This window comes from Cyprinus carpio, chromosome A18, assembly GCF_018340385.1.
Source record: "Cyprinus carpio isolate SPL01 chromosome A18, ASM1834038v1, whole genome shotgun sequence".
Taxonomy (NCBI): Eukaryota; Metazoa; Chordata; class Actinopteri; order Cypriniformes; family Cyprinidae; genus Cyprinus; species Cyprinus carpio.
Window position 1 is genome coordinate 29,210,571 of NC_056589.1, and position 12,212 is coordinate 29,222,782.

Below are 12,212 nucleotides of genomic sequence, written 5' to 3' on the forward strand. Positions count from 1 at the left end.
TTGTCGTGTAATTGTGTGTGTGTGTGTTGTGTGTCTTGTATGTTTGAAGAGACTGGCGTGAATTATGAGTTTTATTAGTTTGTATGGTGTTAGGATGGGTTTTGTGGGGGAACTGTGCATGCGCTGAAGTTTCTGACCCTGCATGGTTTGAATAATGTTTCAAGAACGATAGCTGGAAACCAGAGCAAAAATGCAGATTTTCTCAGTGTTGTCATTAATCAAAGAGCTGAATGGAATCACTCCAGTGTTTTTTTCTGAGGAACCCTCCCTGTTTTCCTCCTGAGAATTGGCCGTTCTGGCTCAGACAGTGCATTGGTTCGGGCTGAATGATCTGTCGTCTCTCATTCGCCCGGCCTTCATTCCTCCGCTGAACCTCTGCTGATCGTCTGCTGAAGTGACAGCGCACACAGAGCTAACCAGAGCACTGACAAACCCTAATAACTCAGTGCTGAATATCACGGATCGCTGGCCCGCGCTCAGAGGAAATATGCGGGAATCACGGGGGGTATAGAGGAAAGAGGAAACCGTGATTGTTGTGGAGGAACATCAGGACTGTGATTTTGTTCAAAGTGAGCAAAGCTGAGCTCATCTGAAGAGTTATTATGTTAATGAGTAGACATGAATCATTATTCTGTGATTGTATATATGGAAGCCCATTTACACAGTGTAAGAAAAAAAATCATGCTTTGGTAAGTCATAATTATGAGATAAAAGTAAAGTCATAATAATGATTTAAAAAGTCAAACTTATGATGTAAAAAAATGAAATTATGACTTTAAAAGTCAAAACTGACATAGGCTACTAAGTCATAATTATACAGTAGGATTAAAAAATCTAAATTGTGATATAAATTGTCATCTTTTTGCTTTTTATCTCATAATTTTAACATTTAATTTCATAACTAAAATTTTTTATCTCATAATTTTGACTTGATTTCATATTACCTAGTATATCATAATTTCGACTTATCATAAAGTCATAATTATTACTTACCTTTCAACTTTTTATCATATAATTATGAATTTGTACGTCAAATTTTACTTAGTCATAATTATGACTAATTATGACACATAAGAAATCATAATTATGACAAGTGAAAATTGACAGTCATGATTATAAGATAAAAAGTTGAAATTACGACAGAGTGTAATGTCATTATTATGACATACTAAATCGAAATTATGACTTTAAAAGTCTACAGTAAATTGACCTACTATGTCATAATTATCAGAATTCAAATAAAATAAAATAAAAATCTAAATTATGCTATAAATAGACTTTTTTGCCTATATATATAATTTTGACTAGTTTGACTCACATGACTTAGTGTGTAATAATTATGACTTTTAAAGTCAAAATTTCAGCTTGCCAAAGTATGTTTTTGGAAGGTTATTTCTGCCACAGAATAAAAAAATAAAAAAGTTAAAAGTTAAGAATAAAAAACTTAAAAGTTCTGACCTTTTTCCCTGTGACTGTGAGTTTATAGTTTTTTTATTCCTTTATTTCAAGTCAGAAACGACAGTTATGCTCACTGTGCATGCGCTTAAGATTCATTCGGAGTATGCAAACATATGTAAAACTAATTGCAAAGTTAGGGTTCATATAAACGTCATCCAGTCAGAACTGGATTTCTGTCGTTTTCAAGCATTCCTGTAGCTCAAACAGTTGATCACAGCGCTAGCAACACCAAGGGCAGGGGTTCGATTCCCAAGGAATGCATTACAGTAAATCATAAAAATGAATGCAGTGTATGTCGCTTTGGATAAAACCGTGTGCAAAATGCATTAATGTGAATGTCATGGACAGTAGTGATTCAAAGTGCCTTACACCAGAATGAAAAATGAAAAGCACAGACGTAAGAAATCAAGTTAAGCTCATTTAAGATCATAGGTTAATTAAAAACGGATTAAACGATGGAAGAAAAGGATAGATGTTGCCAAATAACTCATGTGTGCGCAGGTGATAAAAATCCATTTTGCATTTTATCCTCGAGTGAAGAGACGTCGATGCCCAGAATTCATCCTGTATAAAGACCATTAACATCACATTATGCAAATGGTAACGGCCAAATGCATGTCGAGGGCTAAAGGCCAACCGCAGCACATTTAGCAGTCTGACTTTCCTCTGCCCTGTGAAGGGTGTTTTCAATTAGATTCCAGCTAATTTCATTTACAATTTCATTCACCTGCTGGAAATGTGTCTTTCTGAGCCCAAGTGGCTCCGTGTTCCAGAACTGTGCTTTAATTGTCAGCTAAGTTGATTTATATAGCATGATTTATATATATGTATAATATGAATATGTTAAAATTGTGTGTGTGTGTGTGTGTGTGTGTGTGTGTGTGTGTGTGTGTGTGTGTGTGTGTGTGTGTGTGTTCTTACAAATATTTACAACATTTTCAACAGTTTATTTAGAAATAACATACACAAAATAATGGGACGTTTAATTGAAAATATATACATATATTAAAATCAATTAGAGAGAGAGAGAGAAATAACATGCACAATAATAGAAACATATTTAGATTTAATGGAAAATAGATTGAAATCATGCGTGTATATCAAGTTTTAAACTTAAAAAAATAGCATTCACAAAATGAAAATATATATTAAATCATATGTGTGTATTTAAAATGTTTTTTTTTTTCATTTTTATTATATTTTAAAACTCCCAAAAACATATGATTTGAATAAATGTTCTATTAAAAACAAATAAATTTCTGTTATCATGCATGTTATTTCTTCTCACTCACTCACTCACTCACTCGCTCAGTCTCTCTCTCTATATATATGTATATAATCAACTTTTACGTATGTTTTATTTGATAAAATAAGCATGCATTTCTTCTATCTTGTTCCTCGTGTCAATGTATCAAAATTTAGATCAGAAACTAAACTGAAGATGAAATAAGTGTGCATCAGTGGATGTTTTTCAGGAGGAGAGGGTTCATTTGTATTTTGTGCATTTGTGATTTAACACAGTGCATTCGTCCAATTTCAACAGAAGAAAGTATTTCCCATCCTAAAAGACCCCCTATTGAAGTGTTTGTTTAATAATACTGTTCATATGGGATTTTAGGTTACTGTTGCTTTAAGAAGGCTGACCCTCTCTCTCTCTCTTGTTTATCCCTCCACCAGCATTTACGAGGCAGCACGAGTCCCAGCCGAGAAACAGAGAGATTCCAGCTCCGCTGGCACGTGGAGGAAGACGAGAAACAGAAAAGGACAGCGAAGGAGAGGAAGATGCATTCCGGTGAACGAGTACACAGGACAATGGGACAGAGCCGAGGTCTGGAAAACCCAAAACAAGAGCTGGATCGTCCCACAGAAGTACAGTAAGTGTGCTGTCCGAAACCCAAAACACCTTGGAGGAATTGCCCCTTCATTTCCAGAAGTTCAAATCTAAGAGAAAAAGTTTACCAGGCTGATTGGATGCTGGGGACGCATGGGTAATTCACACCCTTTTAGCTTTGCATATCTACAACTTTAAAACAAGAAGTTTTTTGGTTTATTTGTTCTGTTTATTATAAGTCATGAGTTTCGTTTCCGTGTTCTTCTGGTTCAAGCGATTCACCCACAGCACACTAATCACGGATGATATTGTGCAGTTGCGTGTGATGTGAGTGTTTGAGATGAGGGAGTGATTTAAAATCACTGCCAGACACCCTCTCATGGAGCTCAGCATCGATCGGGACGCCCGGCTGTCCGTTCCGGGTCAGACTACAAGCGTCTCCGCCTCGTTGCCTTTGCTTAAACAGACTCACGCGGGCGGCTTTAAGAAAGTGTGTCGGATTGAAGAGGAAAGCACGTGTCCGTTCCCCGGCCTGCCGGCAGGTGTGCTGGAAATGAGGGTGAAGGAGGGCAGCAAAATTCGCAATCTCATGGGTTTCGCCATGGCGCGCATGCAGGACGAAGCCCGGGACGCCAGTCAAACCGGACTGAGACAAGTAGTGTTCACCGGGTCCGGACGAGCCGTGACCAAAACCATCACGTGCGCTGAGATCATGAAAAGAAAGCTCGGCGGTCTCCATCAGATGACCAAGCTGCAGTACAAGGGTCTGCGAGAGGTCTGGGAGAGCCAAGAAGAAGGCGATTCGGAGGTGACCGTCCACCGGACGCTTCCCTCCATCAGCATCCTGCTCTCCAAAGACCCGCTGGACCCGCTGGAACCGGGCTACCAGCCTCCGGAGAACAGCTTGTGGGAGGAGAGGAGCGGAGGAGGCGCTCCGCAGACGGCTGAGACTGAGACTCTGACGGAGCCACAGGCGAAGAGAGTCTGTCTCTGAGGATTATGCGTGTGTTAAAGTCGACCGTTTCCACTGAAACCTCTGAAACCCTCTCAGAACCAGCCTTGAAAGCTGAAATGTGACTATGCTAGCCCACAAATGCACATCACAGTCTTGATTTTGAGCATGCAACATCACTAATTTAATTTGTAGATCTAATCAGACATGAGTCTCCTGGAAATGCATGAACTGATGAAAACAACTGGAACGCAGCTGTATAAATGCATAAATGTAATTTAAATATTACTTATTTATATATTTGTTTTTATTTGTGTATAAATGTTGTTTTTTATTGTGTTTTTGGTTTTTTTGTGTGGAGACAGAGATGTTTTTGATATATGTGAAAATATCTGATGTGGATAATTAAGATGCTTCATCACTGCTGAAAAGATGCTGCGTTCATTTATTAAAGAGCCGATCGTGTTAAGATGGAGTTTGAGAGCTGAACATTGAGAAATGCTAGTTTATAACCAACCCTCAAATACACCTGCACATTACAGTCTTGATTTGAGTTTTGCTCCTGGTTTTGAGCATGCAGCATCACTAATTTAATTCAGTGTCTTCAATATAATCAGACATGCATTTCCCGGTAATGCATGAGCTGACTAAAAACTGGAATGCAGTTGGATAAATGCATAAGTTTGCTGAATGCATAAATGTAATGATAAGACAATTTAAACATTATTTAAATATATAACAAGTAAAATTTAATGCAATCAGTCTTTATGTATGTATGACTAAAAATGCTGGTGTTACTGGTGCAGAGATCAGTGGGTTTTAATGTGCAACCAATTTTCTGACCTAAAACCAGTTTTTCTTTGGTGAAAACTGGTCCAGAAGCATGCAAACATCTCAGATGGACATGGAAGTGAGATGGAGAAGATTTCAGACACTTCATAATGGCTTGCGCTACGTTGATTTATTAGAGAGCTGATAAAAATCATGTTAAGAGGAAGTTTTAGAGAACATCTAGAACATGTTAGTTCATAATCAAATCACAAATAAACCAGGAAAGATCCAGAAACTGATAAAAAGGGACAAAAAATCTGGATAAAAGCCAAATGCATAAATGTAATTTAAACATATTAACAGGTACAATTTAAGGCAATCAATTCATGCATATGATATTTATGAATAAATCTACTGATGTTTCCAGGCCAAAACTGCTTTCTCTTTGGTGGAAACATGTAGAACTGGTATAGATCCATGCAAACATCGTGGATGTGGAAGTGAGATGCTTCATAACGGCTCGTGCTTTTGGACAGATGCTGCGTTGTTTTATTAGAGAGCTGGTAAAAACCTTGTTAAGATGCGGTTTGAGATAAGAGTGTTTTTCTGTTTTCATTGTATTATTTTAGTACCTCAGTAAAACCAAACGCAGCAGCGTGCAGCTCACCGCAGAAAGAGAACTGACAGAGATCCAGTGTGCAGTTTATGTGCAAATGAAGCGTTTGCTCCTCATGCTTTCTCTGTGGTTTAAACGGCACAGAAAGTGCCACCGTCTGCAACTTTCCTGTGACGAATTCAAGCGCTTTCATCCGGACAAAACGTTCAGTTCCAGTAGAGCAGCACGTCGTATCACAGCGTGTGGGATCCTGATAAATGTCTTTTGAGGGATTTATTTAAGGGACGGTTGATTTAATTACATTCAGGCTGATAAGCTTCTACCTGCAGACTGAAGTAACCTGTACATCGCTGCTCTGACTCTGTTACATGATGTCACCGTCATAATGCTCGATTGCATCTCTGAGATAAATAATCTTCTGTAAAAGCAAACATCTAGTCTATGCTGGCAGAATGTTTGGGGGGGAAGCAATTTCCATCTTAAGGAGTAGAAAACGTTTCGTGACAGGCAGAGCATCATTCAGAGGTCTGTGGTCCTCATGGATGGGTTTTTAAAAAATGGGAGTATTATTTCATGAAATCGACTTATACTGTCCACTTCCTTCTTTTGAATCTTTCATTAAAATAAAATCAATTGCAGCATGTAAAATAGTGCTTATTTTCTGGCAACTTTTCCTATCAATTCTCAATATTCTGATGGAAATGCATCATATTTCATAATAATAATAATAATAATTATAATAATAATAAACTAATGACAAAGTCATGTAGAATCACAGATTTTGATGGAATTTCTATGTTGCACCACAGAACAAAACCGTGGACCTTTATTATATTGTTTGGCCAAAATTGTCTTTTTTTTTTTTTTCATTAAAATAAAAGTAAATGTATTTTGTTTTAAGAATATTTCAGTGTTTGTACTGGAAAACAAGAGTAATATTTGTTTTACAGCACTTTTATAAAAATGTATCTTTAAAAAGACACCAAAAAAAAAAAAAAAAAGAGTGTAAATTAAAGCAACATGCATTTACTATTGGGACCAAATATAATTACTTAGGATCATTATTATTATTATAATAAATGTATATATAATAAATTGCAGCATGTGAAATGGTGCTGTCTGTTAATGTTTTGTCAACTTTTCCAAACAATTCTCAATATTCTGTTGGAAATGCATAATATTTCGTAATTAATAACTAATTCTGTATTAATGTGGAATCACAGATTTTAGTGGAATTTCTGTTGCACCACAGAATAAAAATCATAGACATTAATTGACATGATTTTTAAATGTTTGACCAAAAAGGTCTTGAATTTTTACCAAAAAAAAGACTTAAAATCTCATGTAATTTTGCTTCTGAAGTAAAGTTGATTTAAGATTGTTTAGATATTTGTGCAAAAAAAAAAAAAAAGTAATAGATGTAATCTTCAGGCAGCACTTTTATATAAACCAATGCATCTTCGAAAAAGACAAAAATGCTATTACAGAAGTATCATAAAAGCATGACTTATGACATATTTAGGATTGGCACAAGATGTAATTATGTAAGTTTATTATTATTTTTATTATTTGTTATTTACATCCACTTCCATGTTTTGAATCTTTCATTTAAATAAAATACATTTGGTGCTATCAGTCAATTTTCCAATCAATTCTCAATATCATATTTCTTAATTAAAAAAACTAATATTGAGCAATGATGGATTTTCTTAATGTTGCACTACAGAACAAAATAAGACAAAAAAAGACATTCATTCATGTGATCCTTAAATATGTGGCCAAAATGGGTTAAAATACAGTATGTTGAGGTAGAAATGCTCATAGAGTGAAGATGCCATATTTCCACATCTCTCCCCAAAAGGTCCATGTGAGGGAAGAATTCAGTGACAAGTGTGTGTGTGATGAACAACTCTCACACACACTGAGTGCTTCTGACAGAGTCACTTCATCAAAACCACAATCCACTGTTTTCTCCAGAAGAGATCACAGATTGTGTCTCTGTCAGTTTCCCAGCAGCAGCATTCATCACTGTGAGCGGCGTTATGATGTTCGTGAGTCTGTGCGTTTCTCTCTGTCTAACCTCAGGACGTTTCTCTTGATCGTAATGAAAATCTCTGAGGGCTGAAAACCACTTAATGCTTTCAATTTATCAAAATGTCTCAGACGTGCTTTTAATATGAGTGCACAAAACAGCCTGTGCAATCTAATTGTGCTGATCAGCTCTGCAAATGGACTTTCTAAACGATAAAAAGCAGCACGCTGATTTGAATCTTCATGTTGTCCTCTCGGGTCTTCAGAGGAGTTAAAGTTCAGCCAAAAATCATAATTCTGTCATTGTTTGCTCAACCTCATGCGATCCCTTTCTCTTGCAAAACACAGATTTTGAATGTTTTGTCCCGCTTTCCAGTACTAATATGTTAAATTAACATTCTGTACATTTACAAAAAAAAAGAAAAAGACTTAAGCTGTATACTGAAAATGATAAAAATTAAGTGAGAAAAAGAAAACTGAAAAAACATCTGTCAGTTGGGTCAAAAAAAAATTATTTGTTTATTTATTTATTGTTTTAAGCATAAAGTTTGATGCATTTTTCACAAAATGAGGCTTAATATCTTAAATAATTATCCTTCTCAAGTAAATGCATATTGATTTAAGAATGTTTAGGTATTTGTACTGGAAAACAGTTGGGACCGAAAGTAATTCTTTAAGATTATTATTTTTTTATTATTAGGTATTACTTATATCCACTTCCTTTGTTGTAAATTAAATAAATTGCAAAATGTGAAAAAAGCGCCATCAGTTAATTCTCTGGGCACTTGTCCAAACAGTTCTCAGTATTCTGTTGGAAATGTGTCATATTTCAGAATTAAACTAGGGCTGTCAAATGATTAATCACGATTAATCACATCCAAAATAAAAGTTTTGTTTACATAATATATGTGTGTGTATACTGTGTATATTTATTATGTATATATAAATACACACACATGCATGTATATATTTAAGAAGAATATGTTATGTTTATATATTAAATATATTTATATATAATATAAAATATAAGAATATAAATATATAAAATGTATATACATGTAAATATTTTCTAAATATATAATTTATGTGTGTGTATTTATATATACATAATAAATATACCCTGTACACATACATATATTATGTAAACAAAACTTTTATTTTGGATGTGATTAATCGTGATTAATCATTTGACAGCCCTAAATTAAACCTAAAGTTGAATTAATGTAGAATCACAGATTATGGTGGAATTTCTTCATTTTGCACCACACAGCAAAATCATTCTTAAAAGGCCTAAAATATAGTAAGTTAAAGTACAGATGGTCACATAGTGAAGTCAAAAAGTGTGAATATTTCAGAATTGACGTTTGCAAAACCTGTCAGTCGCTGATACCAAATACTCTTAACTTTTGCAATTGTAACTGAAAGAAGAAAAAATTATGGTGAGTGAAAAGTGACAGATTTTTTGTTTGTTTGTTTGTCAGTCTTCCCCAAGTCCTCCCATCAGTGACTGGCACATCATTATCCTCTATTTTTCCAGCTGAATAAATAATGATCACAGGGCACCGCACCCCGAGTCATTCCAGCTACAACTTTACCTAAATCAACTAACTCTGGAGGGTCACAGACGGAGCGTGTTATCAGAGAGCGTCTTATCTCACCTGCACACACACACACACACACACACATGCCACACACTGCACAGTAAATACTACATCGACCTGAAGCCTCTGGGAGCCGTTTGAAATTCGCTTTTCAGTGCAGAAATGCAGATGGGATTGAAGCAGGACACGAGTGGAGAGAAAGAAAGAGAGAGAGAGAGAGAGAGAGAGAGCGATATAAAGAGACACAGAGGATCAATCCCTGACCCCTGTCTGACGTTACTGCTTGAACAGGTCACTGTGTAAATACTGCTTATTTACACTGATGCATTTGGTCAAAGCAACTTACATTAACGTAGCATTCAAGATGCACAGCTGACCAGTTCATGCATCGAACCCATGACCTTGATGTTGCTTGGATCGACATAAGAAACTGTCATAAATTATAATTTTATAGCTGTATATTACTGCCTTATATAACAAAATAATTATAACATTGAAATGTGCATTTTCTGTGAACCTGCTACAATATGTATTGTGAAAAGTGCAATATAAATAAACTGTAATTGAATTTAAGTGTCCTCTGGAAAAATACCTTAACTAAATAATTAACTCCAAAATTAACTCATCATAATTAATGTTGTTCCAAACTCATGAAAGTAACAGTTTCTAGAAGAAACATCTTAAGAATGTAAGGATTTTAAAAGTAACAGTTTTCAAAGTAACATCTTTAGAATGTGACGATTTTAAAAGTAACAGTTTCCAAAAGTGACATCCTCAGAATATTACGATTTTGAAAGTTGGAGTTTTTAGAAATAACATCTTAGCAATGTAACGATTTTAAAGGTAACAGTTTCCAAAAGTAACGTCTTAAAGAGATTTTACCCAAAAATGAAAATTCTGTCATTAATCACTCACCCTCATGTCGTTCCAAACCCGTGAGACCTTCGTTCATCTCCGGAACACAAATTAAGATGTTTTTGATGAAATCCGAGAGCTTTCTGATCCTGCATAGAAAGCAATGGAACTACCAGGAGCTACCATAGAAAAGTAGTAAAGATATTGTTAAAATAGTCCATGTGACATCAATGGTTCAACCTTAATGTTAAGAAGCTACGAGATGTACTCTCTGATTTCATCTAAAATATCTTAATTTGTGTTTGAAAGCACAAAAGGGTGAGTAATTAATTACAGAATTTTCATTTTTGGGAGAACTATCACTTAAAGAATGTAATGATTGTAAAAGTAGCAGTTTCCAGAAGAAAATATCTTAATAATGTAAGAATTTTAAAAGTAAGTTTCCAGAAGTAACATCCTAAGAATGTTACGATTTTAAAAGTAAGTTTACAGAAGTAACATCTTACGAATTTAATGATTTTAAATGTAACAATTTCCAAAATTAACTTTTTAAGAATGTAACTATTTTACAAATACGTTTTCAGAAGTAACGTCTTAAGAATGTAACAGTTTCAAAAGCAACAGTTTTCAGAAGTAGCATCCATAGAAAGTTACGATTTTAACAGTAGCAGTTTACAGAAGTAATATTTTAAGAATGTTTTATAGGAAACAAAGACATATCAAAAGACAGAAATACTGATTAAGAATTGATTTTTCTGTTTCAGAACAACATGAAGGAATTAAAAAATTCCTCTATAAAGAAAAGAATGAGGATGAAAAAGAAAGGGTGCTTTTTTTATTTTTGAACTGGCCTGTCAAGTTTAATACTGTCTGCAGCCTTTCTCAGGTGAAAATAAATTTCTTTTTTGAATTCCTGTAAGAACTCTGTTCTCTCTCTCTCTCTCTCTCTCTCTCTCTCTCTCTCTCTCTCTCTCTCTCTCTCTCTCTCTGTCTGTCTGTGGTCGAGGGCTCTGGGTTGTTGTAGGAGTTCACTATCTCTCTCCCTGCAGATGGTGCCGTCTTTTCTTATCAGAAAGAATGGCCGCTGCCTCCATTTTTCAGACACTCTTATCTGGGAATCCTTTAAATTGAATATTTACTAGGCTGATGTTCCCAGTCTGTGCCGGAGCGCCGCAGGCCCCGTTCTCTCCACACCAGACAGACCTCAGCCTACATAAACCGGATCTGTCGAAAAATAACACTAAGATTGATTATGCTTTCAGAGGAAACGAATGGACGGCAAAGCTGTGAATGTCCACAAAAAGGATGTTCTGGAAATTATGCAAACCACTTTCATTTTATATAATCGTAAGTGCAAACAAAAATGAGATGGGAGAAATGCAGTGCGTTTCTCTGACAATTGATCATTGAAGCCCCGCCTCTGAAAACTGACCAATCACCATATAATCAGACAAGGATATTAAAGGAATAGTTCACCTGAAAATTAAAAAAAAAAAAACTGAAAATGTACTCACCGGCAAGCCATCCAAGATGTAGTTTCTGACCAAAAAACCGTGTCCATAATCCATAATAACACTTCCTCCAGTGAAAAAGTGTTCTGGTGTGAATCAGGGGAGAAATCTGCACAGATCAAGAAGCGTTTAAACGGCTCTAAACAAATATGTGTCTGGATTCTGATGTGAGAGACAACAGGAAATGCACATTTTCACTGGAGGAAGTGTTATTATAGATTATGGACTCTATGTATTTGAGTTAAAAACGTCTTAATGCTGGATTTGTTTCAGTTTTTGTCTTCTCCAGATGTTCACTGATGGACTGGAGTGCTGTGGATTACTTGTGGATTATTGTGATGTTTTTATCAGCTGTTTGGACTCTCATTCTGACGGCACCCATTCACTGCAGAGACACTGATGCAATGCTACATTTCTACAAACCTGACGAAGAAACAAACTCATCCTAATCTCAGTCGAACTGAGGGAGAGCACATTTCAGCAAATATTAACTTTTGGCTGAACTATTCCTTTAACATGTTCTAATTACCCTTTTGCCAACGTATTAAGTTATTAAAACGTTATTTCTGAATGTCCTCTGAACACT

The 12,212-nt window shown here is 35.5% G+C and overlaps 1 protein-coding gene across 1 annotated transcript; it reads left to right on the plus strand.

Annotated features, from left to right (window-relative positions):
- Window positions 1-3,119: 3,119 nt before the first annotated feature.
- Window positions 3,120-4,534, plus strand: LOC109111837 (ribonuclease P protein subunit p25-like protein). The gene has a single exon (XM_019124828.2). The coding sequence runs from the start codon at window positions 3,669-3,671 to the stop codon at window positions 4,281-4,283; it is 615 nt and encodes a 204-aa protein (XP_018980373.1). The 5' UTR covers window positions 3,120-3,668; the 3' UTR covers window positions 4,284-4,534.
- The last annotated feature ends 7,678 nt before the right edge of the window (window positions 4,535-12,212 follow it).